We start from the raw sequence: 27,990 nt of genomic DNA, 5'->3' as shown, positions 1-27,990 counted from the left end.
GCTTAAGCAGAAGTCCTTAAATATAACACTGGATTGTTTTTTTCTTCAAGACAAGTGTTTCTCTCTGTAGCCCTAGGCTTCCTGGAGCTCTATCTGTAGACCACACTGGCCTCGAACTCACACATTCACCTGCCTCTGCCTCTTGAGTGCTGGGATTAAAAGTGTACACCACTACTCCTGGTCAGTGGGATTTATTTTTTTATGCCCACTTTTAAGAGTCAGATTGGGCTGATGTCATACTTCCTTTGCTTTTATGTAAAAAAACAAAAACAAAACAAAACAAAAGCCTAAACTTACTTCTTACCTCAGCCTAGAAAGGGGGTGGTTGGCGGGAGGTGGTGGAGCATGTGCCTGTGTGGTCAGAGAACGGCTTGTGGGAGTTGGTTCTTCCCTCCACTGTGCGAGTCCCAGGGATCATTCTCCGGTCATCAGACCCGGTGCAAAGTCCTTTTACCCATCGAGCTCCTTACCATCTATCGTCACTGACTTCCCTTCTTCGCCGCTCCTCCATGCTCCTCACCTCTGGGAGTATTTGGTTACACTGAAAATGTTTTGTGAATGTGCCACACATACCACACCTAAAACTACTCTCCAGCAGACTTTCGTCATCCTTCCCTGTGTGTGGGGCGGGGCAGCTGATGCTGTGAAATCTGTAATCTCCCCGGGCAGCCACCTAAACTTTGGTGGTCTCTTGGAGAACCTTGGTTCTCAAAATGAGCAAAGAACATGGGGAGATTTCCTGGCCACCTTAACCTTTAATGGATTTATGACGTGTGGAAGTCTATAAGCAATGGGTGCCTAATCTATTCCCACGGAAAGCCATTCCGTGGCTCTGAATCCTCTGCACAGTGCCTACCGGGGCTACTCAGTGTTATCTGGAGTGTTTGAGAAGCGAGATGGAAGCAAAAAGGTGGACTCAGAGGAAGAAGACAGAAAGTTTGCTGGGTGGTGGCAGTGCATGCCTTAAAGCCCCACACTCAAGAGGCAGGGGCAGGCGAATCTCTGAGCTTGAGGTCAGCCTTGTCTACAGAGTGGATTCCAGGACAGCCACAACAAAACAAAACAAACAAAGCAACAACAACAACAACAGCAACAACAACAACAACAACAACAACAACAAAATGATAAATAAGGAAAACAGAAAACCCCAGGAATGGAGGGAATTGAAGGTCATGTTGAATTGTTTGGGAGGAGAAGACACACAGAGATGGAATCAGTCTTTTGCCGCTGTCACTGCTATAAATAACTGGTGTATTTGCTGTTTAGTGTTTGCCGGGCACTTTGCAAACCTCAGCTCTGGCAGGCATCACATAGGGAAGATGGATGAGGCTCAAACACAAGGAAACACAAGCAACGGTGACCTCTCACCACACAGAATTAGCTCTTATGCCCTAAAAAATCAGGAGGTATAAATGCACAGTAAAAAGACATGTCCACCATTCAGAGGTGGCTGCTAGACATGGAGAAAGGGTAGGTAATCATTTACTTCTTCACTTACAGAGCAAAGGGGTCTTTCTCCATCCTGGGAGCTGGAGGATATAAGGTTTAATAGGAGACATTTTCTAACAGGGTTATATCCTGAAAACGGGAGCAGAGTTGAGCTTGTCAAAATAAACTGCGTGACTGTTGATCTCCTCAGTTAATCCATCCTGTTCCCTTGCCTACTTTGGGGAACTGAAGAAGGGCAAGCCTGGTCTCTCTTGCAGCCAGATCGATGCTTCCTCTGCCAGGCTGGACTTAGTGCTGAGCAGCTGGGCACCAAGTGCAAGTTCTTTAAACAACCACGAATTGCTAATGTGCACGGAGGCTGCCTAGTCCACTTCATCAAGGCTGTAGCTGCTGCTACTTCCCAAAAAGAGCTGTGATATCTGGCAGTGGCCGAGGGGCTGTCTACTGCCTGGCCCCTAGACCTTTGAGAACACAAGAGGAAGCCAACACTAGGAGAAGACAGTGGAGAAGTCTTGAGCCTTTACAGCTGAGCAGCAGCTGCTTGCTTGCTAGTTCTCAGCTTCAGAACACAGAGAAATACGGTAGAAAACTAGAAAACTAGCGGAAGATGTGAACACGGAATAAGCCATAGAAGACCCTGAACCCATGAATTACAAGTTTAGAATTAAGTCACTGAAATAATGTCTCATAAAAAGTTGGCATCATATAAATTCTACATCATATTGCTATTTATCCTACTACTGTCTCTAGACTTCGGGAACTATGGGTAATATTAACAAAATATTAACTATTTTGAGAAAGTACCCAACCAATAAAAGGTTGAGGCTTGAATCCCTGCACTTGAACCCTGGCTGACTCTGTGAATTCAATTTTAATTCTTATGACAATGGCGAATGGTCTCAATATGCCATGTAACACCATTTCTGCCCTAAGAATACCAATGCTGGCCACTAAGTGTAGTAACTTTATCCACGACCCCTATGTCATTAGTGTACAGACACGATTTCATGGCATCTGGCCGGTTACCTCTTTGCAAAGGCTCCAGTATCTTTATATTAGAAGTTCAAGCTCTTAATCAACAAATTAAAAGAGGCTGAGGCCGGAGGAAACAAAGTTCAAAGCTACATGGGGCAACAAGGACAGACCCTATTTAAAAAATGGTGAGTTGTAAATAGAATTCTGGGTAGTCTGGCTACCCTGGAATAACTTGAGTAGATAATTAAACTTTCTGATGTTCAGAAATTTGCAATGAAAGGCAATCTTGGGTTATTCTAATCTTTAGTAATGAATCCATAGAGGAATGGAATAAAATCAACTTAGTTTTCGAAGGCTTTTCTCTTAATCATTGTGCCTTACAGCCTTCAACCACAAGCTTTCGGCGACTTTCCTGTGCCTTGTCTCAGCCCCCAAGCTCCTTTTCATTCAGAAAAAACAAGAACAACAATGACAACGAACCCAGAGCCACTCCTGCAGCTCTGAGGCGCAGGCTCTGGGGGGCGCTTGCCTCACAGGAAGATGAGCTCTCCGAGGTCCGAGGCTGCTAGTCTCTATGCCGTAGGGACTCACAACCTGTCCCTTTGCAGTGGCAGTTGTACATCTCCAGGGCCTTCCGAAAGCCGAGTTTGGAGTCCCAAATCTTTCTCCAGAGCCCTTTATTTGGTTTCTGATTTGCTCACTGGGACTTTTGATTCTGCACAAAGTGCAGATATTTTTCCCCCTTTGATTAAAATGACAGTGCTCACTCTAAAATGTTACTGGGTTATTTAAATAAAAACTGTGATTTTCTTTTTGCATCTTAGTTATATTTTGAAGATGGGATCTCCCACAGGATTCAGTGAAGAGGAAATAGCTGTGTGTCGTTTCCCCATGACATATAAAAGGCATCGCTGAGTGTAATTAGAGTATGTTATTTATATGGCTGTAACTTGGGTAATTAGCTTGGCTTCCAGGTTAAGTTTTTTTTTTAAACCTTTTAGGATGTTTACTTTATATATTGTAGGAATGACAAAACAACAATCCCACGTACTTAGCTCCCAGTGAACAGAGATAATAAACTAATTCAAAGAGCACTTGGGATGCACACACTGAATGTAACTACTGTGCTTCCACAATCCCTACGGAAGACAAAAGATGCTGAAGCTGCCTCCAGGTCCACCCAGCAGCCAGCCTTCCCTGCGGGATGCCAGCCTCACACTTAACCTTGAGACAGAGAAAGTATCCTAAGTGTCTCTAACTTCGTTCAACCACTTGGACAAACTGTCCTCTCTCCAACCTGATCTCGAACTGTACCAACACCAACGTCCACACGCATACAGCAGCAGCAAAAACACAGGTGAAAGCTCCTTACGGTGTAAGGATACTATCACAGGGTTTTACAGCCTCCCCAGCCGGCAATAGTGAGCCCCGTCTCTACTGCCCTGAGTGTCTCCTGAGTGTGTGGGCCGCGGATAGCACCTGCTCACTGAGAGCCGCTGCTTTTCAGAATTCGAGCTGTGTGTCTAGAATAAATGCGGAGGTAAGGAGCTTCCCTTTTCCTATGTGTGACAGAGAGCCAGTTCCACAAAAGTGACCAGTTTCCAATGTGGAAAAGACCCCCCCTTCCTCAGACTTGTGCCCATGCCATAGATGACCCTACACTCAGAGGTTTGGCTTTGACTATTCTTTATAACCAAGTACTTGTGATAAAAGGGTATTGCACATCTTCCTGGGAAGTTTTCATAAACAAGGAAAAAAAGAGGGGAAGAAATCAGATGACTCCAAACTTAGGACTTCAGGAATCAGGAGGGACAGGACTGCAGCACATAAAACCTGTTTTGCCAGGATGGGATCAAATTCTGAGGGAAAGGAGAAGTGAAAGACCAGCTAAAGATCCCCAGATGTTTCTGCTTCTTACAGCCTGTCCTTTGCGGCCATAAGACCGGTGGGCTTGCCGTCTACTCTCGGCAGACGTTAGGAGCGGGGCATTGGGTTCTAGTATAGGGCATTTAAGGAAATTAAAAGCCCAACCCAGGCATGGCATTGCTCGTCTGCCAACCCCCTTTCTGCTTTTCCTGATGCTCTTGTAGTTTCCCCAGGCAGCTTAACACCATGCCAAACTCGGTCGCTTTTGAGGCCACAAGGCAGTTTGAAAGGGAAGGCCATTTCCTTAAGGTTTTCACAGATACGCTATGTTCAACAATGAGGGGCCTGTCCCTGATCACCACCAAACAGTAGCTAACGCTCAGGGGGAAACCCCAGAATGCCTAGGTCCTCCACAATGACTCAATGCCACTTCCCTACTCGCCAAACACACAAGAACAACGCACAGTAAAGAATTGTACACTGATAAGCAGGCTGTGTCTAATGGCCCTGGCTGTTGCTCGCGGCCTCAGCCACCGAGTTCCCAGAGGAGCCATTTTGAGCCCCAGAGGACGGACAGGCCTACACCCTGCTATTCCCTACACCCTGAGCTTCCATACTGCATCAGTTGCCACTGCTGGAGTGTCTGGACTATTGCAAGTGGTTCTCTTTCCTGAGGAGGTGACCTTTGGGCAGACAGTGAAGGCTAATCCCTTTGCAGAGAATAAGAGCCTCCCAGTCTGAGACATTCTAGAAAGAGAAAGCCCACAGAGCGGCCGTCTGCATTCTGGTTGGTATTTCAGACAGGCAGGAGGGGAGCTTTGTTTTGTTCCAAGGCTGCATGTGATCATGTGCAAGCACCTGCGTGTACCTGTGGAGGACAGAGGTCAACCTCAGATGTCTTCGCCTGCTGCTCTTCACTTTAGTTTTTGAAACAGGCTCTCTGATTGAACCCGTAGCTCCCTTACTGGGCCACAAGCCCTGGGACCTGCCTGTCTTCCTCGGACCCCAGCTCTAGAGTCACAGACACGCACCATCATATCCGGCTTTTACCTGGGTGCAAGCACTCTACCCTCTGTCTCCCCAGATCAGGAAACTTAGTCTGACGAGAAAAAAAAGGCCAGTGTTTTACCTGAGATTGTGTCACCAAAGTGGGATAGTTGTAGATACCTTCGAATGCCACCTCACATGTTTTTTCAAAGATCTAAAAAATGTTGAACTGTATGTGTTTCGCCTGCTGGTGGTGAGTGGTCTTCTGCTGAGCCACCTCTCCAGTCCCAGTATATGTAAGTATGTATATGATTTGTAAGACAGATGACTGGAGGAGGGGTTGAGCTGTAGGAAGCAGAGCTAAATCCCCTGTAACTGCAACTCTGACAAGACAATCCCTGCAAACTAAATGGGGCAGCAGAAGAGTTACCCCCTCTTTAGGGAGGGATCCCCCCCCCCCCGAGTGTGTCAGGGAAGGAGTGCCAAGAGAGGGTGAGGGGATTTAAGATTATGGGCGCTCTGCTGAGATGGCAGTTCAGAACAACACATCAGCACAATTTCCAGTCTCGGTAGCCTCGGCCTGTGAATGTGGTAACCTCCTCAGTGTATAGAAATAAGGGTGCTATGATATGTGTCACCCTTTGATTTCTTTAACAACTTCAGCTTCCCTAAACACACCTCCTGCTGTTACCCAGAATCTTAAACAGAAACTGTCACAGCTGGGGGAACTCCCAAGGGGAATGTGTGTCCCCTCGAATGCATCTCTTTTTATGGGCATGTTTACTGCAGAGAGAAGAAATAGAACTTATTTTAAAAATCCCTAAACATACTAGGAATTTCCAGAAGTGAAAATTTTCAAGTTAGTGAGAAAGTTCCTTTTGAATTCGAAGAAGAGAACTGGCCACAAAAGCTTACCTGAACCACTTTCAAATGAACTTGCTGTGTTTGAGACTTACATGTTAGACCAATTGCAACACCGAACTTTGCAAGTAAGACATATTTTGGAGTTTATTGGATAAAAGGGCTCTGGGTTGAAGATGGTTCTTGGTGTAGCTGGGATGTTCATACAGACCATCATGTAGTCTGATGATAGAAACTGAAGCTAAGTATTCAAGTGTGCACTTACATACTGCTCCCTCCACATGAATGTATGCGTGTCATAGACTGCCCCAAATATGTTTCAACTCCTTATGAGTGGCTCCAATCTAAACTGCTGAGTTATGCTAAGTAGCAATTGAAAAAAAGGACATCACAAAGCTGGACAGGATAGCACACTCCAGTGACCAGGTGCAAAGTAGACGCAGGGGTCCGGCTACATGAGGCCCTGCCTCTCAAACTCAAAAAGAAAGCTACAGCATTTAAAAAATACTAACCGTTTCACAAATTAATTACTCTATTCTAGAAAACCTAATGGAAATCAAGGAGAACCTTTAATGTGGATAGAGAATGAGAAAAATTTCATGGTAACAATTTGCCTTAAATATAAAATTAGAATTAAATATTAAATTTAAAAGAATCAGCATTTATTTTGAAATCTTGTAAGACAATGAGTTTTTGAGTATAAGGCATGGGTGTGATTTTAAGGATTTTAAGTATATTCAAATGTACAAATGGGTCTATTTGTAAGTATTTTTAAAGCACTTCTATGCTCCACCGATAAGCTTTGGGACATTATTAACAATCATATTAACACTCCCATAGCTCTTTCTTAAGAGTTTTCAAAGTGCTTTATGTCTATTATTACACTTTATAAATGCAAGCAAGCCAGCTTCATAAACCAAAATGCAAAAGGCGTGTAAGTGGGAGGAAGGTGAAATATTAGAAGTAGAGGGATTTGCTCCAGTCAAAATATTGAATTCATTTATTTGAAACAAAACCAGCTTGGATTCTATACTTTGACTGTGTCTGTTTTCTTGAACAGAAAAAGGACAGAAATTCTTTTCCTGTGTCGGCAGCAGCAGCTCACGGGGATGGAAGGAAAATCCCACACCTTATTGGAAGAGAACTTATCATAAGCACAGACGGAGTTCACTTCTTCACTGAGCCAGTGCCTCTCGCTGACTAGTTCTACATGGGCTCACTAAAGCCAGGGGGACATGAGTTTAGGCAAATAAGCCCTGGAGAGAACGACTTGCTCTAGCTAATCGGTCGCCTCTGTACCTGGCACAGTTTCTTTACGTTATGGGGCTTGAAAGCCATGAATTTATCATTGATTCTTCCTTCCGTTCTTTCACTTGCCAGGACCTAGTTAGTGAGTCTTCTATTTGTTCAGTCTCTCTGTCTGTCTGTCTGTCTGTCTGTCTGTCTGTCTGTCTGTCTGTCTCTCGGTTCTGTAACCTCTTCTGGAGTCACTACTCTACTATCACTAACTCCCTAGCCAGGGGGCGTCCCCCTCCTCCCCCAGGGTCCATTCTAGGCAACGGTCTAGCAGTCCTAAAGCTCTCTCCATCTGCCTTTTGACTACCAAGCTCAGGACAAACTCTGTGAATGGCATTACAGACTGCCAACACCCCACCTATGGGACCAGCTTTGTTTTGGTTTCCTTTTTCATATACTTTCTGATTCAATCGAACCTACCCACTCATTTGTACTGTACCCTTTTCCTAGGAACATTCTATCCTTTCTCCCCAGTTCCTCTCTCTAGGTGTTTTACGCACTGCCCCCTCCCCGTGTGAGCACTTACTGTTCGGGAACCTTGCCTTTGCTCACACGTTTCCTACAGCTTTTTAGCTTACAACATTCTTTCCTTTCTCCCTTGGGGCAGACGGTAAGCCTCTTGGAGACAGAGATTCTATTTTCTCATGGTTAGCTCCCCTGGCAGGATAACTGGATATACCACCAGTTGTATATCACTTAAGACCCGTTGAATTAGAATAAACTGCCTTTTATTGTTTAAAATAAACATGAAGGCGAGAAGGGTCATTCTTGGCACAAGTCTTCCAAAAAAGATGGAGGCTCCAGTTGACTCAAAATACTGTTAGCTTCTTAATAAGCTATCAACAACCAGCAAGTTACTCAGCCAGTGAATGCAATTCAATGAGATTTTGTCTGTGAGTCATGCTGGTGGCTGGGCAGCTCTCTCTGGCTGCTTGGGTACAGAACACTCATCAGAGATGACTCTGGAACAGCTACAAGAATGCGTGAGTTAACCACAGTGTCAGATGTCACTGCTGGACCGGCAACCCCAAGCAGGTTGCTGTGTTTTGCAGGTGGCTGGTTTATGTGAACAACACAGGCAAGGGTACAGCTGCAGAGTGCCAGCCACGCCCAGAGTCTCTGAAGGGCCCAAGAAGCACAATTTCCATGAGGGGTGCGCACGAAGGTGGTGTGTTCAACACGTTTGTTGTTAACACGCTGTCAACAAATGCTTGAAAGTACTAAGAGGTGCCCTAGATCATATATAAAGCCAGGGGATTGATCTTTTTTTTTAATTCTAATTTAGAGAAAGCTCTTAAGATTGTTGACCTTCTGACATAAATAAGACGACTAAATGATTTGTTACTTGACACTGAATTTTAAGTGGTCAAAGAGGAATAAAACCAATCACTTTCTTTTTTGCACGTGTACGCGTGGTGCTCACTTGTCTATGAACATAGGTATATGTGGAAGCTCGAAGTTTCCACTAAATGACTTCTCCAATTGCTTTTCAATTGTATGCTAAGGCAACATCTCTCTTGCTAAACTCAGAGCTTGCTAATTCTAGTCTGGCTTGCTCTGTCTCTGCCCTCTACCTGTTCAGATTCCAGGCAGGCTACCACACCTGCTTGCCTTTACACTGGTGTTAGGGATCTGAACTCTGGTCCCTGCAGAACTATTCCCCCAGCCCTGATCTCATTCTTCTTCTCTTCTTCCTCCTCTTCCTCCTCTTCTTCTTCCTCTTCCTCTTCTTCTTCTTTCTCCCCTCCCCATCCTCCTCCCTCTCCTTTCATTAAGTGTGAAAAGGAGTCCAGTCTTGATGCTTCAGATGGCAATTATATTAAGTTTCTTAAAATAGGTTTTCAAAGAAGGGAATATCATTAATTAAAAAAGTTCCAGGAAAGGTTCAGGAGCAAATGTGAAGACAGAGTGAGTGCATTTTACTGGAGGGCTGATGACAATACTTAATAAGAATGACACATGAAAAGAAACCACATCTTATTTCTAGGACCTGCTGTAGTTGTGCAAGAGAATAGAATAGGGGAACAATGGCCATGGAAGGCAAGAAGTAGGGACTGCAGAGAGGGAAGATGGTTAGAACAGGTAGTAGTGGCATTAATGTCTCTCAGAGATCGATGGGGATACTGAGGATAAACAGTAACTGAGAACATTCGAATGTGAGGGTGAGGCACTGACAAAGCTCCTCAGCAGACAAACGAGTCAGTGGTACCCAAGGTCTTAAATCACTGGACTGTAGGAAAAAACCTTTGGTTTACTATGCCATTAACTTCTAACCCCACCTCTGACAGATCAGTACTGTAAAGGTAAGGTTAGAGACAGCAAGCAGCAGATCAAAGATCTCATGTCTGATAAGGAAGCCAGGAGCAGAACACTGGCAGAGTCCATCCATCCATCTATCCATCCTCTCAGCTTGGTACTGTTGACCTAGAAGCACCTAGTGAATAAAACACACAGTTCTCAACCTCACATTATCATCTGATGAGAAAGAGCTAATGAACTAAACTAGCCAGCATTTAACTTTGAGACTTGATGAGTGCTATAGGCAAGGCGGCCTCGGAGAATGAACAGAGTAGAACTTGGCTTTGTCAACTAGACACCAAGAGTAGAGAGGGCCAACCGAGTGCATGTAGAAGATGGGAAGGAACAGGCCATCATCAAAAGGTAGGAGGCAGGTGGGAGGAAGCATCTAATCTTGAGAGGGGCCAGCTAACACAGCTAGGCCATGTGGGTGAGGAATGTGGGAGCAAGAGGAGAGTTACCGGGCAGGCTCACAGAGCAAGGGCTGCTGCCTGTGAGAAGCTTAAGCTTATTTCAAGTACATTGGACAGGCAGAGAATAGCCTTATTTGGAGCTCTAAAGAATTGCACCGGTTGCTCTGTGAGTAAAAGGCAGTAACAGAAATAGACGGAGTGGTTAGGAAGCACTTGCAAGACTTCAGGAGAGACACGATTGACAGACAGAGATGGTTGTGGTGGCGATATAAAAAGTAGTTCAGAGACTGACCAGATTTGTCTTTGGTGGTGAGATCCAGAGGCCTTTCTTCTATGAACTGTTCCTGATATGATTTCCTTACCATGCTTTTATATTAGAAATTAAACATATTTGCACTGTAAACAACATATTTTCAAAACTCACAGCTCATACTTTCATATACAGATGCCTACTGGTGAGTCTTACCTTTGCCACTCTGTTAGATTTATACAAGGGAGCCATGATTCTGAGCCTCGGGCCTTGTGTACACAGAACTCTCTCACAGGTCTGTTATGAGAACTATACTAGCAATTCCAGAATATTAGGAAGTCCTGGCATGCAGGAGAAAGTCAACAAATGGTAGGCAGTCCCCCAACCCTCTACCCCTCTTCCTCTAACTATGGCATAAGAACACCCAGAATGCTGCATGCTATACAGGAGCACCCAGAGGAGTGTGCATTTCCATGGCTCGTCCAACCTCTGGAACAGCCATCTTCATACCTGACTGGGAGCATTGCCAGACGGCAGATGGGAGGCTCAGCTAAATTTGGATTTCAAATAAGCACACATGCACACATCTTAGGATATGTCCATGAGTGTTTGACAACACTTTATCCTAAAGTTCCTAATTATTTACCTGAAATTAAAACGTGAATGGAGTATATTATATTTTGAGTTGTTAACTAAGTCTCCAGGAAGAACAAATTGTTTAAGATTTTTCCTTCATAGCACCATGAGATGCTAACCCTTCTCTGTGTAAAATGGCTGTCTCACTATTGTGGTGCCACTTCCCATTCCCCAATTGCCACATATTTTTTTCATATTTCATTCATCACTTCTCAGCCTAAACAGCAAGAGTATGAATGTCAAACTCTAAGGAATGCACCATATTGGGATTCTTACCGCACAGTCAAAGGATGCTGGTCTGTACCTGAGTGTTTGTGGGCGGATTGCTGGTGTGTGCACCTGCTGTGTTAACCTTTTAAAATGAAGATTGCAGTTAAGGCACATCAGGAATACTTTCTAAGAGTTTGCTAGACATCGTCAATTCAGTCTGTATTCACATGCATGAAAGCTACTTAGATCCCACAGTAGTGGGGCCAATTATTGAATAAGCTGGAAGAGAAAGCATTGAAGTCACTCAATAATCACTGTCTATCAAAAGCTCAGAGCTGAAAAATCCATCACTTAAAAATCACAACACGGGAAAAGAATTTAAAAGGGTAAGTCGCAGTTTTCTGAGTACCCCTTTTGCATATACTCAACTGTTTAGATTTCTATTTCAGATAGGATGGTAAACATAAATCTAGTTAAGGACGTGAAATGTCCTTAGCAGCATCAGGATTTGCTACTGTCCCACAAGACGAGGAGCTTTCTTGTTCCAGAATGGAAACGCACTCTAAGGAAATTCGGCTATTAAATGCCTGCCGGTTGATAAACAAATTATTCAGTGGTGTAGTTCATTTTCATTTTCAGCTCATTTAGGTCTTGGGGACTAGGAATAATACTCATAGACCTGTAGTCTGGGGACCACATTCTTCCTAGCACTGATATATCAGACCCCAGGAATTAATGCACTGTGTCTTCAATATGATGTCAAGATAGAGACCTCCTCCTTCTGATCATGTTGCTGAACAAAGGTCCTCTTATTTCACTGAAACAAAGGCACAGATATTTCCTCCACTCCTAACAACCTCCCTACATCTACATATCTATAAAAACAGTTGTCGCCCCAAGTTTAGAAAGAAGAGGTTTGTGCTTACTCTTCTTGGCGTAAGTCATTGACGCTGCGGTCCAGTGAGATCATGTCACTTGCCGCCATGTTAAATCCAAACTCCTTGATGCTGGCTTGAGCTGCTTGTTTGTATTCTGGTCCCAGAACCAAGGGCTTGGCGTTCTCTCCAGGGCCACCAACCACTCCGTGAGGCTCGGGTTCTTTGGGTTCAAAGTTCCCAAGGACCCCTGGGCGTAGCACAGGATCACGGTAGGTGAATGTCTGCGGCTTAAAGGTAAGATACTGTCTCTGCATTATGTCTTTCTGGGAATCTCCTCCAGCATGGCGCTCCTGTTCATTTTTGGCTTTGTTTTTTCTTCTAATAGACTCTAAGTCCACTTCTACTCCTTCAACATGAGGCCAGGGTACCACAGGTTTGAATCTGTCATCCCCAGGAGCTAGTCCATTGCCTCCTCGGTTAGGCAAGGGGTTATTGACATCTCTGTCTTCCTATATAAAAGGGAGGGGATATACAATGAGTACATGAAGGCACAGCAACCACAGCAGAGTTCATGATACAAACGTTCACGTTCAAGAAAAGGCCGAGGCAATAATAAAACATTCTCAACTGTGAACCGCAGGCAGAACACTAATAATCAGGATGTTGCACTGGAAGACATCTTTGAGATGGGAGAGGAAGCATGACCCATCAAGCTACTCAAACACACACATTTTTGCTTGCCTCTTTATCACCGTAACTCTCTCTAAAAGACTTCTCAATGATCGAGACAGACATTTAATTGGTCTTAGGCTACTGCCATGTTTTTTTCAGCTAGTTGGCATATGACAAATTAAACCTTTTGTTAGCAATTTGGCCATATGGTAGCAGTGATATCAGATGGATGTCACCCATCAGCCAGCTGGCTCTGTGCCCCAAATGGCAGAGGAACAAGGTAGAGTTATGCATTTGGTCCCAATACAGGGTTTTCTACTCAGTGAGAGTTTGGCTGAGTAACTATACAAACAAACAAAACTCAGATAACTGTGTAACCAAGCCAGCATGGCCTTTAAAACTACTCTCTGTACTTGACTCTGCCGCATTCCTGCTAATACAGTCAAGAGACTGCTTGTAAGACTGTCCGGTGAGGACTGCTCTTTCCAGTTTGGACCCTTCCACCTACACAGATGCTCCTGTCAGAAGTCCTCAGTGCCTTTGCTTCTGAGGCACAGTGTGGTAACCTTTTGCCAAGTCCCTGCCATTCTTTTTCACAAAGCGGTGTTTCTCAACATTAGCACCATCTCAGGGGACCTTGAAGAATACTAAAGTGCCCTGCTCTTGGGCACTGATTTAATTGGTCTGGGCATGTGGAGTTTGGAAAGCACCCCAGGTTGTAATATGCACCTAAGTCTGAGAGCTACTACCTTAAAGGGAGAATGTAAGCTGGTAATTGGGCACGGGATGCACAGAGCCAGTCCAGCTGGGCAGGAGGACACAAGGCTCCCTTCGAACTGCAAAGTAGGCCAACTCACATGCCAGGTCACTTCACACTTCAATTACACCATCCCCTAACAGGTCAAGAGAACTAAGAAAAATTTTTAATTGAATAACCTTGAGAATTAAAGGTCAAAGCTTCTTTTTGAGGACTACATGAGAGCTCTAGGCACAGCACTGATATTTAGGCTGCTTAACTACTTACGATTCAATAGAGATGGGCATTGCTGTAGGTTATTTCAGATGGCAATCAGATGGCTAAGGATTAGCTTTAGGGAATTCAAAATCATTTTTTCAAAAACAATCTGTTTATTTGAGTAATATTACAGTATCTAAAAAGCTACAGATCCAGTCGGCTCACAGTAAAAAGCACCACTTCCTGCCTTTCCTCCTGTCCAGGCAATCATAGCAACCAACTGATTATGAATTTCATATGAACATATGCAAACAAAGTATAATCTCCCTCTTACACTCACATACAGATGCGCAAAAAAATGTCACAGTGAAACCCATTCCTTTTGTATACAAACTTAAAAGAAGAGAAGTAAATAACTAGACAGTCATCATACCAAAAAGATTCACGGAGGACTGGAGAGTCCCTCAGGATGAACCGACCATAAGAAAAGTGCACCCTAAACAGAGCTAACTCTGTGGCTTGTTACATGTTGCATATTACATATTATTAGTACAACTGGGGTGCTTTCCAAACTCCACATGCCCAGACCAGTTAAATCCCAGTGCCCGAGAGCAGGGCACTTTAGTATTCTTCAAGGTCCCCTGAGATGGTGCTAATGTTGAGAAACACCGCTTTGTGAAAAAGAATGGCAGGGACTTGGCAAAAGGTTACCACACTGTGCCTCAGAAGCAAGGCACTGAGGACTTCTGACAGGAGCATCTGTGTAGGTGGAAGGGTCCAAACTGAAGAGAGCAGCCCTCACAGGATATTCTTACAAGGAGGCTCTTCACTGTACATAGAACCAGAGATTTTAACTTGGAGTGCAGAAGCCAACAGCACACTAATGAGAGCATGTAACCAGTTACAACAGATTCAGAGATAAACCCGATGAACAAGTGAGTGCATAAATATCAGGAGTACTGGCTTGCAGGGCACCGAACATTTGTATTCTATTACACCCACTTTTCATTTCAGTGGGGAAGAGCCCTTTGTATATATTACACATCGGCCCAAAGCAACAGAAGTGTGAAAAATCAGAGAACTGAGTAAAATACATCAGTTGTCATCCAGGGTCAATTTAAAGTTTCACACAAGTGTCCTTAAAACATGAACTATGCGTCACAATACAGCTTGGTCATACCAAGGTGATGCCTTTCTTTCAGAAGATAAGGCTTTCGGATTAGGCCTCTGACTGGCCCTGGCTGTGCAAGAGCTTGAACCTAACTTCTGAGTCATAGTTAAGGCTAGAGGCAAATAATTAGAAAAAGAGAGGGCAGTGCAAAAAGAGGAGAGGAACTTTGGGGGTGGGGAGAGATCAGCTAGAGGATGGCAAGGACACAGGGGAGAACTGTGGGTGAGGGGGACAAATCAAATCAAAATATAGTCTCTCTTTTACACGCCCACACATGACACAGTAGAAGCCATTACTTGTTTGTTTTGGAGTCAGGGTTTCTCTGTGCAACAGAGCCCCTGGCTGCCCTAAACTCAACTCAAACTCACAGAGATCGGCCCACCCTGCCTTTGCCTCCAGAGTGCTGGGATTAAAGCGTGCCCCAGCATGGAATTCATTACTTTGGTATACTAACTTAAAACAATTAAAGTAAATAACAAGAAAGTCATCATGCCAAAAGTGTTCATGAAGGCCTGAAGAGTCCCAGGGATTAACGGATCATAAGCAAAGTGCACCCTAAGGATGACTAATTCTTCAACAGAGGAGCAAGCACTGAAGCCAAGGTGTTGTTCTGATGATACAGTGCTGTGAATGAATTGCGACAGAAAGCATCAGCAAACCCTGTAGTATGCTAGGCATGAGGCTGACATCAGTGAGATTGAACCAAACTGAACATAAGGAAGACTTGCATTCTCTCCTGTCAACTTTTCACCTCACTGGGGTGAGAATCGGTTAGAGCTTGGAAAAGGACCTGACACCAGATATGGAGGAAAAGTCTGAACAGCCACACCATGCGCTGAATTCACCACTATCTGTCTCGTCGGAAGAAGCAATAGCAGAAGACTGCAGACTACAGAGCAGCTCACGAAATGGAGCTCCCGCAACCGTGGGATACCCGTCCTATGCTATCATACAAAATGATAATTTCAGTTCGGTGAACACAACCTCCTTCTCACTGAGGATGGTCTGAGATGGATTCAAGCCTCATGTGCATCTTCCAGTAAAAGCTCTTGTCTCTCACTTAATGGTTCTCGGTCCAGCTTTAAGCTGCTAGTGTTTGTTAAGGTTCAAGAAGCCTGGCCTGTCTTCATCCCAGGTTTCCCTTTCTTCCAAGCTCAGTAACCAGTTTCACACTGATGCTTCTTCTGTTGGCATCCCTAGGCCACACCACACTTGCAGTTTCCAGATCATGCACACAAAGGTTTCCCGGACCTTTCCATGCATCTCCATTATCTCTATTTAACTCGCCCCAACAGAACCTGCTGTTTGCCCCACACTTAGTCTCACAGCTGTCTCCCTACCTCAGACCCCCAAGTACCCTCAGTACCCAATAAAGTCCAAAGCCACATTTCATGTCAACGTCTTGTTTTGTTTTTATCTGCTCTACGAACATTCTGTCCCTCATGATTTCCTGTTAATTCTGTCACCACGGTAGCTCTTGAATGTGACTGCTTCCATGATCTCCACTGTGCTTTCTTCATTTTGGCCAGTCACCTTCAGGAAAGACTCTTGTGATAGTGGTACCAGTGATGCCTGTAAATACTGTGCTGCAAATGCTTCCCACACAAGAGCTTGTGTAACATCGAAAGTGAGGTAATATCACCCAGCAAGACCTAAGCAAATGATCTGAGATCAGAGTACCCGAGTAGAGGTAAAATCTGCACTCTGACTGGCTGAAGAGTCTCTGCTTGCTTCCCTTCTTCCACACACACTGTCTCTACTCGTCATCTTTCCTTCACAACACTCAGAAGGACTTTCTTAAAATCAAATATGAGGATGTTAACTTTGGTGCTTTGTTTCACCTATACGGCCACTGTTCTCAGTAGATAAGTCTCTAACAGTACCGACAAGAGTTTGCTATACACCAGGCTGCATTTATGCAATGTCTCTATTGCTACCTAAGAGGCCGGGGCTAGGTAAGTTTTTCTAAGATTCAAACAGACCCTTCCTGGCAATGGCTTATGAATTTACCAGGGTCCTAACTATCCTATTTGTGTGATACTTTGCAAACCACAAGGTCTCTCAAGTCAGTTATTCTAGTATAAAAGTGGTCACAGATACTATGTAAACAAATGGGAACAATTATGTTCAATAAAACTTTATATGTAGAAACAGGTGGAAGGTTGGGTCCCTCAGCCCCCATATTCAACTGGTAGCCTGGTGAAGGGACAAAGGTTATACATATCTCTTATGTCCTCAGCATCTGTCTTTGTATGGAACCCTCAATGAATATTTACTGGATAAATGAATCCTAAAATTTGTAGGTTTGTTGTAAGAGAGACAGAAGAAAAGGAAACAATACAAAATGGAGAATATGGAACTAGGACCAACAGGCTTGGATCGGCAGACAGACGCTTCTTGGCAGTATTATGAATTCACCAGGGTCATAACTATCCTATGGTCATGATAGTGTCCTTTAATGATACATTACTGTGCCAGAAAATTGAATCGACTGGCTTCTCAAAGCCTGTAAGTCAGTAACTGTGAGGGTAGAACCAAACACTAGAATTGTCTGTCAAACGCCACATCAATTAAGAACAATCATGTCAACTTCTAATGTCAAATGATTCAGAGAGCAGCTCTAAAGCAGCGTAATTGCTAACTCCCTGGAGAAGCAAAGCGCGCACTCCTTCCAGAGAGTAAATGAAAGTCAGAAGCCTCCATGACTCACGGTACTACCATAGCGACTGACTTACTCTACAGCCAAAGTCAATGAATCATCGTTGACTAGGAACGCAAAGAGAACTGAGAGGTACTATTACAAGATGGTTATTTTCACAAAGGTGGAAAAATACAAGCACTTCTCACCAGATGGTAGTGTGAAATAGAAGTAAGGTCAGACTAGTCACTATCTCCTTACAACTTAAAAAGTGCTTCCTGTTCTGAACCCCCAAATCCCTTTTGTGTGTCATTTTTGCAGGATGATCATGCCTTGGTAGCAATGACACTAATCTAAAGGACTATAAAAATGGTCTTTCGAGCAAATGACAGTATTCTCGAGTAGGTGTGAAATCACACGCCTTAAGGATGAGCTTATGTACTTACATGGCCCGTTAACAAACAACAGCTTAGAAAAAATGGCCACCACTGAACTGCGTCATCACTCATGAGCCACAGAATTTAAAAGTATCACACAATAAGTGTTATACTCCTAAACAAAATAAACAAGCACACAGAAGAAATTAAACAAACCATCTTTTAACTGGACATTTCACAGGATTTCTTGGGCTGCAGTCACTCACCCTCAACAGAAGAAACAGCCCAAGAACTGGAAGAGAGGCTGTCAAAATTAACTAGATGCCACCAGTCTAAAGGAAACAGTACGTCTGTAGGTCAGGGCCCTTCGGCCTCTATTGCACACGTGGCAGGATGCACACGTGTAGGATGATCAGGTCCTGGTGTCTTGTGCTCTGTTTAATACAGCTGGACCCTAAACTAACCCATCTGACCAGACCTTCAAGTGTTTCTCCTTTCAGAAAGCTGAAAATTGGTAGCACTGAGAGTCGTGGCTCACCTCGGCATCATATGTTGTGTGTGCATGTGAAAGTTGTGCCCATGCCTCTGTGTGTGTGTGTGTGTGTGTGTGTGTGTGTGTGTGCACTGTGTGTATTTGTGTATTCTTGCACATGTCTGTAGGAGATAATCTGTGTTTAATAGTGGCTTAAAACTGGTAAGTCTGGGATTAAATGAGGATCTCACCAGCCCTTGAAAATCTAGGGCAGTGGTTCTTAACCTGTGGGCTGTGACCCCTTAAGGGTTCCCATATCAGCTATTTACAATTCGTAAAAGTAGCAAAATTATAGTTATGAAGTAGCATTGAAAATAATCTCAGGATGGGACCCCCACAACATGAGGACTGTATTAAATGGTCACAGCATTAGGAAGGGTGAGACCACTGCACTAAGGTATCATCCCTTGTAAGAAATGACCCTAGTTTCAAATATATTTCAAGAGTCTTGACTAAAAAGGGACTGAAGGTCACTTTGTCATGGCAGCATCTATGTGAGGGCCTGGGGCAGAGCAGCAGTGTGTTTCTAGGATCAGTGCACTTACGGGATATAAAAATCCAACAGGCTTTGGGTGTTTGACTTACTAAGATAAAAAGGGCACGATGACGAGAATCATCTACTGAAACAGACAGACACCCTTAGAGTAGGCTTTCTGTGTGCATTTCTTTGTTTGAAAGTACCAGACTTAATAGACTAAAGTCTTTACTTACTATTCCAGTGGTCATTTCACACTAAGAAACCCAGTTGAGAGGCTCACTGAGGTAGACTTTGGCAGGGCCACTTCCGCATATGTAATCTTGAGACCAAAGTGTTAAGATCCTGTCTATGGAGAAGCCCCCAGTTACATTACAAAGCTAGTGATTTCTCCTTTTACATGACTTTTCTCTCAGAACTGCCCACACATTGTAGACACCACAGTCACAGGGACTGCGAGTTACTGCCGCCAGTTTAAGCACCGGAAAGGTGCTTTACCAAGTTCCCAGGCACACCTAGGAAAACAAAAACACATTCAACAATACAGCTCTATCCTATACTGTGTGAGAAACACAAATATAAGTCTTTCTAAGAACTTGGCTAAATCATACTTTGGACATTTGGGAGTCAGAACAAAATGGAGATTTCCATTACACGAGAGCACCAGGGTGCGTCTTCAGTGTTGTGCGGCGGCCCACCCAGCCATCTTTGGGCTTCCTTGCACATCTGGATATCTTCTGGTGTTCCCTTCTCGGCCTCGAACATGCTAGGCCTTGGGCCTCGCACATGCTAGGTGAGTTCTCTACCACTGAGATCCTGTTTTTCTGAGGTAGTCTCATATGTTGCCCAAGCAGGGTCAGAATTCACTCTGGAGCCCAGGCAAGCCTTGAATTTGTGGTCCTCCTCCCTCAGTCTCTAGAGTCACTGAAATTACAGGCCTGTGTGATTAGCCTAGCTTCATTTGTTGTTTTTAAAAGAGGTGTATCCATCTGCACTGACACGATCTTTTTCCCAACTAACCTAATCGAAATCAATCATATGGCAACAACAAAATTGCCCAAGAAGACCCACTTAAAGGCTTCCGATCTTTGCACTGGCTTTAACACTTTCTTTTCCACTGTTAGAAAAGGTAAACTTTCCTGACTTCACGAGAAAATCAAATATACTGAAAATACTATATACTCAGTAGAAAATGTCCACTAGTGTTTGGTAGTCAACTAGTCAAGTCATGATAAACTCCCTAAGGTTATTTAAAATTATCTCCATTTTCTGGTGTCTGGTCCAAACATCTTTAGCTACCAGCTTCTGGCCACTGGATTTCCTATTGAATGGACAACAACAGTGCACATGGTCACCCTAGGAGTTTTTGATCCATTCAAGACTTTTCTTCCTTCAGGTAAATAATGAGTCCTGGATGTTCTGAATAGAAGCCTCCCATGTTCCCTTAAGTACTTAAAATCATTTAAGAAACTAAGCAGGGGTCAAGCAAGTTTCTTACCGCTATTCAATCTCATACAAAAGCAAATAAATGAAAAATCCACAAGGCCTGACATGAGGCCTGGGAGATGGCTCAGTGGATAAAACGCTCTGCTCATAGGCATAAAGGCCTAAGTTCAGATCCCTGGCACCCATGTTGAAAAATCAGGTGTAACTTGCCTCTTGTGAGAGGTAAGGGTGGAGACAGGTGGATCCCTGAAGCTCACTCCTCAGCCACCTTAGCCAAAGAGGGTGTGTAGGGAGGACAGCTTCAGGCTCAGTAGAGGCCTTTGTCTAAGAGCATGAAGTTGGGAGGCTGGAGAGATGGCTTGGCTTAGAGGTTAAGAGCACTTCCTGCTGTTGCAGAAGACGTGGGTCAGTTCCTAGCACTCACATGACAGCTCACAATAGCCCTCAATGTAACTCTAGATCCAGTTCGACCCAGCACTCCTGGCAGGCAAAACATTCATACAGCAACATACAAATAAATGAATCTTAAGGAAAATAAAGGTAGGGAAGAACCAAGGAAGACACTTGACACAGAGCTCTGGCCTCCATGTTCCAGTGCATGTATACACGTATGTACATACATGAACACAGATGCAGGCACAAATAGTACACACGCATGACTGAAATTGCTTCTGTGTGTTCTCCCTTTTCATAGCTATTATGCCACCTGTGCCTGTGTCCAGCTTTAACCCAGTCAGTGTTCAGTTCTCAGCCATCTCCGTCTGAAGAGACATCGTAGCACGGCCGGACACTCTCGCATCGCTGAACACCATGACAACAAGTTCTATGTGGGGAGGCTGCTCTTCCTGCCGGTTTTAGGAAAACTACATTGCAACTGGGAAGAAATAATTACTTTATTTTATCAAAATCCAATCCTAATGGACAGAAATACATTTCTTTACAGAACACATATTCACTTAAAATACTTCCAAATACAGGTTTACATTAGTAATGACAGCAAACCCCTCAGAAACATAAAAAAATTATTTTGTGGTTTTGTAGTTGGTGGTGGTCGTCTTTGAGACATGTTTCAGGCTGGCCTTGAACTTGCTAAGTAGCTAAGGAAAATTTTGAACTTATGCTCCTCCTACATCCAAGTGCTGGGGCTGCAAGCACGTGCCACATGACATACTTTTTTTAAAAAATTCAACTTTTTAGCTTGATCTTGATCTTGATGTTTTCCCAGTGATTGTATTGCCTACAAGTATTTCTCAAAGTATTATTAGCAAGATGGGTCACAGATCCATTTTGTTTATTCATAAGTATAGAGTACAATTCTGAACAAAATTTAGTATATCCAAATGAAAACCAAAGTGGTTTAAATTCATGGAAGTTATGCTTTTTAGAAACAAGAACAAAAACCACAGTCTCACTACATAGCCCTGCCTGTCCTGAAATGCACGCTATGTAGAATGCATAGAAACCCGTCTGCCTCTGCCTCAGGAGCTCTGCACTTAGAGACATGCACCACTCTGTCCAACTAAAAATGTACTTTTTAAAAAGTTGTATGTTTAAAGTATCTTCGTCATCTTAGTAGATCTTAGTAATATAACTTTTAACTTTCAACATTAAAATTATAGCTTGAGAGGATAGGAGTCACTCAAAATCCTTTGTATTGAACTGTGTAATCTGTAATGTTCTATTCTGCAAATGTGGAATTTCCAATAAGCACACAGTAGTTCAAACCAGCAACATAGCTGGCAGAAACCACTCACCAGCCTCCTCCCACAAACCTTACACATTTTTTTTCCTGGTAAGGCAAACAACAGTCTATCTGTGAGACCAGATCACCAGGCAGACAGCAGGAGCCCAGCGGGTGCTTGCTCAAGGGCTGGGTACATAGAAATCATCTAGCTGTGGGTCATCTCTTATTACAGCACTTCCTGGACTATAAACTGACCTCGGACACTTTATCTTACGCTTTAAGCTAGTGCTTTGGGACTCTAAATGAGATAACCACAAATGTTAACTTCCCTACACTCCTAAAATTTGAATAATCCTTTTAAAGTCTCCTCTTTTGTTCAGTGTTGGATAAATCCTCTCTTGCAAGTGAAATCTTGGTGCTTCGCAGAAAAATGAGTACTTTATTTAAACACAGGAAAGTAAATCTTCTGATACCCCCTTTATTCCCCAGACCAACCCATCTTACAAGCAGCACCTTGATACATTTTATACCTGTAAACAGGAATAGGAGAGAGACTCTAACTTAGACTATAACAACCTGCGAAAATAATCAATGGGGCATAAATTTTAATAAATGAGACAATAAAATACTAAAATTGGTTAATTTTTATAAGAAAACTACGAGCAACAAATCAATATTTTTAACAACAACAACAACCCTCCCGCTTTGTTCATAAGACTACGTGTTTTTATATTTTAGTTTTGGAGACTGGGTCTCACCATGTAGCTCTGACTGGCCAGGAAATCAAACGGGCCTGGCCTTCACTTCCAGAATGCTGGGATTAAAAGTGTGCACTACCACTCTCAGAAAGGCTAAATCAAAGTCATTTGACCAAAATCAAAGTCATTTGCACAGAAACCTAATCAAGAAGCTAACCAGGTGCTGGTGGTGCATGCCTTTAACCATAGCATAGGAGACAGAGGCAGGGGGATCTCTACGACGGCCAGCCTGGTCTACAGAATGAGCTAGGACAACCAGGGCTACACAGAGAAAGGCAAAACCAAAAATAAAACAAAATAAAAACTAAGAAGCTTATGGAAGGCAATCAACTTAAAAATATTTATAAAATCCAAATGATTTTCACCCTCAGGGGCTTTACGAAAATTCATGCTTTTATTCTGGAGATGAACCATGTAAAGGCATATTGAAAAATATCTTAGGGGTTGGGGATTTAGTTCAGTGGTAGAGCGCTTGCCTAGCAAGCACAAGGCCCTGGGTTCGGTCACCAGCTCCGAATAAAAGAAAAAGAAAAAGAAAAAAAAAAAGAAAAATATCTTAGTGTGAATATTTGATATTAACTAGTCAGCTGAGTTGAAATGATTTTTACTTACAAGTATTAAGTAGATGACCAATGAATCATATCATAGTACATTTCAAAAGGTGTTATAAAGTCCTCATCAGTTTATGCTGACATTTTATTGGGAGAGCTCAAGCTTGTCGGGTAGGGCTTTAAATACAAGGAATGCGATGTCACTGAAAAACCTCATCCAAGGTAGTAAAAGAATCGTAATACTATTTAGAAACCATCGAAGGCCATAGTATAGATTCTTACTCTCTGTGTTCAGAAGCCAAGTGTTTCCCAAATCTTCAAAGAAAAGCTCCTAAGTAGATTTTTTCATTTTATAGATGATACGTAAAGTACATCCTATATTTTAATAAAGTTGCCAATATTTTACAGTAAATCTTATCGATTATTTCTACAGAATGAGCTATCTAAAAAGCAAAAAATAAAAAAAAAAACCCAAATGTTTGGAAAAAATGGAGAGAAAAAAATTAAAGCAATGGGATTTTAAGCTAGAAATCTGTGAAGATTTTTAAAACTTATGAATAATGTATGTACGAATATATATTATGTATGCACACGAGAAGAGGAAACATACATTTAAAGACCACAAGGTTTTGAAAGAAGGGAAATTAACCCTGCTGAATAGACTTTCCGCAAGAACAATCAGAGCATTTCATCAGGTACTGAAAGGAGGAAGTACTTAAGGCTGAATTGATTGGGATGAGGTCACATCTGCTCAGCTCCGCCCACTTACATCGTGTTGCAACTTTGTTTCAGCTTGTGCCAATCAACTCTATTTTCTCACCTAAAATTGCTCAGTAAGAGTCCCCCTCTATTCCACTTTCTGACTCTTTTTCTGAAAGCTTCTTGCCAGCATTAATCCCTGGGGACTCTGTGTGTGTGTGTGTGTGTGTGTGTGTGTGTGTGTGTGTGTGTGTGTGTGTGTGTGTGTGTGTGTGTGTGTGGTTTGTGTGTGTGCGCATGTCCATGTATGTCCCTGTCCCCTTTGATTCTTGTTTCTAATACAACACTGGATTTTATAATTTAGTATCGCTCAAAGGCAACCAGACAGTTTAGTTCTTAATCCTCTTTCCCACCTGGCAAGTCCAGGGAAGCCACATTAATGATTTCCAATCTCCCTGGATGTCTCACAGAAAAATTATGACACCAGCAGACTCCTCAACGTTTCATACAACATTAAGGAAAACCTTTTAACAGAGTGAGAGCAGAATGAACTGGAAAGTGGCGATTTGGGTTGGGAGAGAATATTTAATGTCCTCTTGAAAAGCTAAAAGCGCAATGGCTTATTGTCCCTCTGGGAAGACATGTAAGAACAGAATACAATGCTCCCCCGTGACCCAGGCCTACTTTCTGCAGCTGGGGCTGGATAAGCAGCCTTTGCTTAGAGCTTCCTTGCTCTGCCCTGAAGCCTCTTCTTCCTGACAGATCAGGAACGAAGCAGGGCAAAAGGAACTTAGGAGCACATACATTTTAATTGATGCAAAATAACCTTGTCTGGAAAACCTAGAGAGAAAATGAAAATCACTCCAAGGAAGAGATTGGGTAGCGCAGACCAAAAGCTTTAATAATGTGTCTTAGCGGTTCTAGTCTAAGGAACATAATCAGGTGCAGCAGAAACATGTCTGAATGCGGATCAGGTTGTTTATGTCATACATGTTTTGGCTTTTATTTTTCTTTTCAACTCTCAACAGGCCTGGTCTCTGGTGGAAATGTGTAGCCGGTTATTGTCTAGTTTGTCCCAAGTGTCCTGTGGCCTTCAAAGCCTGTGCCTTTCATGGCCACATCATGTTCGGTTCTCTAAAAGGCCAGATACTTTACCTATGGTGAGGAGTGGGTACTGAGAGAAGGGGCGGCCTTGGGAAAGCTGTGACCCAAGGCTCCCATCACAGAATAGAACAAGGGTCCTGGGATAAGGAGACAGGATGGAGGGAAGGCGAGGACACAGTGTCTGGGTAAAGACGAAGGCAGCAAAGAGAAACTCATGAGATGAAGTGTAGTCCTTAAGTGACCCCTTAAGGACTGCCTGCCTGCTGGGGGGCCAGACATTGGCCATCCCCGTGTCCTTAGAGACTGATCCATGGGAGTGATCCATGGGCTGTGCTCCACAGCAGATCACAGCAAAGGCACAGAATGACCACTCTACAGGAGCACATGCACCAGAAGGAAAGAGTAACTAAGACTTTTTTTTGACAGATAAAAAAGAGGAAAAAAAAACCACTAGAGAAGACAGTGAGCGAGAATTTCAAGAAAGGAGTGGTCAGCAGGTAAAACAAGTGCGGGCTGTGATTACAACCCGCATGGTCGTTGTGCTGCACCCTGTACTGTGTGAAACACACTCCATACTGTGTGAGACAGAGGTGTCCAGGCTGCACCTTGTCCTAGAACACTACAATGTAGAAGCAACATTCAACTTCATCTTGAATGCAAATACAAGCCGACTCTAGACTTCGTCTATGCAGACAACTCCTTCTTTTCAGCATCACCCTGAAGTCCCAGGCCAACAAAGAGCTTATTCCAAAAGCAAAAGGTCAACACATGGGTGTATTAATATCGCTCCAGAAAAGCCAGGTGGGAGAACTAACTGAACACACAGAAGGTAAGGATACACACACACACACACACACACACACACACACACACACACGACTAGCAGGCCACCTGGCAACCCTCAAGCAAGGTAGGTCCTCTGCTTATTTGTTTAAAAGGACTACCATTCCTGCCTGTCTCTCAGAACCACCTCAGCCAGCAGCACATCCTGGTGCAGTCTCCTCCTCCCCTCTTAGAGTTTTCTCTCAGCTCACTCACACAGACCTGCCCCTCCCACTTGCTCTGGCTGCTCTGGTAACCACCTTTACTCCTTTACTCTCCCGTCCATTTCTTTTCTTTCTTTTTTTCTTTTTTCTTTTCTTTCCGGAGCTGGGGACCGAACCCCGGGCCTAGCAAGCGCTCTACCATTGAGCTAAATCTCCAATTCCCCCCCTCCATTTCTAACTCCCAAACTTCCCTTAGCTTTTCCTTCTTCAACCCGAAGGAAGAAAAGCTCCATGTGAGAAGAGACTTTCTGCCTCTTCTCCCTTTTCACAGCACAAGTGCCTGATCAGATTTGAACTCTCCATTTTATAAGCATTTAACAACAATGATGTCAAGGTATTTCAAAAAGGCTGTTGAGAAGGATTTACACTTTCCAGGAGCTGAGAAATGTACACAGGTAATTAATTTTCCCAGCCTTTAAAAGCCCAATTAGTATATCTCCTGACGGATCTTTCTTCTGTTTTTTAAAATTACATATAAAGTCTGGCTTTGGCATCCACTCTCACCGGAGAAATAGCCAACTGTGACAGTACAATGAGATTGGCCTCGTCAAAGGCTTCTTTGCTCCTCCAGTGGGTTACGTTATAATCTCTCTTGACAGCCGGCTGAACAGAGGAGGGCGGAACATTCCTAACGAATTTGCACATAGAAGTAAATCAGTCTTTCTCAAAATTAACACTAACGTGTTTTTTGTCACGTTAAGCTAGCTGTTCTGAAACACTGAAATTTGAGCTGTCAAACCACAGCTAAAGAAGGCTGAGGCTTTTTTTTTTTAAAAAGACCTACAGGATTCCTGACACTAGGAACAGGCCCAGGACTATAGCATCATTCACGTTCTACTCTAGCAAACACTTCGCAAACACTTGGTTCCTGAAAGCTAGTGAGAGATCATTACATCATCCTGAAAGACTTGCTGATTCTTAGGGTGGGCTGTGTTCAAGACTGGAGTTCGGTTTAATTTTCCTCTGTAATACAAAGAGTATCACTCGGGCAAACAAAACCATCCCCGCCTTCGCACAAAAACAAAAACAAAAAAAAAAACAAAACAAAAAAAAAACCAAAAAACAAAACCCCAAACCAACGAACCAACCAACAAACCCTAAAGAATACTTATCTAGGAATGTGATTGGCAGTCCATTCTTTATGAAAAATTTCAGGAGATCAGAACGGATCAGGAACTGAACTAGATGAGGTTAGATGTTAAGAAACTGCTTTCGCAGAGAGTAGTGACACACTCTACCCTAATCCCAGTTTTCTGGATGCTGAGGCAGGAGAATGGAAACTTCAAAGGCAGCCTGAGCTAACTGAGACCATCTCAAAACAACAGTAACAAAAATAAAACAAGCCAGATGTAACTTTTACAGAGAATAATTCAGCATGTTTTCTAAATCGCTTATTTACTAGAAGTGAACAGATTCTATTTAGATTATTAGAACATTAAATTTTTGTTGCAGTTAATTTTAAGTTCATTCGCATTTCTTAGCCTTGCTAACTACCATTTTTTGGCTGGTAGGAAAACAGCTTTTCAATTTTATCCTAATGCTCTTCAACACACTTACACTTCTTTCTAGAACACCCTACAGACCACTGGAGTGGTCGTTCCAGGAAACTAGGCATTTTTAAGAGCAGCCACCTGTCATCCGAGGCGGGCAGTACCAGTTGTCTTAACTGTCTTCTCAAAGGTGCTAAGATCTCAAGTCTGCTAGTGGAAACTTCTCTACTTTCTGAAATGATTCAGATACACTAATTTTCCACACTTTATACT

At 43.2% G+C, this 27,990-nt stretch overlaps 2 protein-coding genes across 9 annotated transcripts in view; both read right to left on the bottom strand.

Moving 5' to 3' along the window:
• Erich1 (glutamate-rich 1) overlaps positions 1 to 27,990 on the bottom strand; it is a gene marked incomplete at its 5' end in the record, with an annotated part of 52,793,804 nt that overhangs the window by 44,708,882 nt on the left and 8,056,932 nt on the right.
• Galnt7 (polypeptide N-acetylgalactosaminyltransferase 7) overlaps positions 1 to 27,990 on the bottom strand; it is a 124,292-nt gene that overhangs the window by 45,278 nt on the left and 51,024 nt on the right. For 6 of the 9 annotated variants that reach the window (XR_015639380.1, NM_022926.2, XM_087588035.1 and 3 more), the window contains 1 exon segment: positions 12,168 to 12,628. The exons of the other annotated variants lie outside the window; for them this stretch is intronic. Coding sequence is in view for 4 of the 6 variants with exons in the window: in NM_022926.2 (NP_075215.1) it covers positions 12,168 to 12,628 (461 nt within the window). In the remaining 2 variants the exon portion in view is untranslated. 9 annotated transcript variants of the gene reach the window in all.

This window comes from Rattus norvegicus, chromosome 16 (assembly GCF_021556685.1).
Source record: "Rattus norvegicus strain SHRSP/BbbUtx chromosome 16, alternate assembly SHRSP_T2T, whole genome shotgun sequence".
Classification (NCBI taxonomy): domain Eukaryota; kingdom Metazoa; phylum Chordata; class Mammalia; order Rodentia; family Muridae; genus Rattus; species Rattus norvegicus.
The sequence above is the reverse complement of the archived record's forward strand: the minus strand, read 5'-3'. Positions and strand labels throughout refer to the sequence as shown.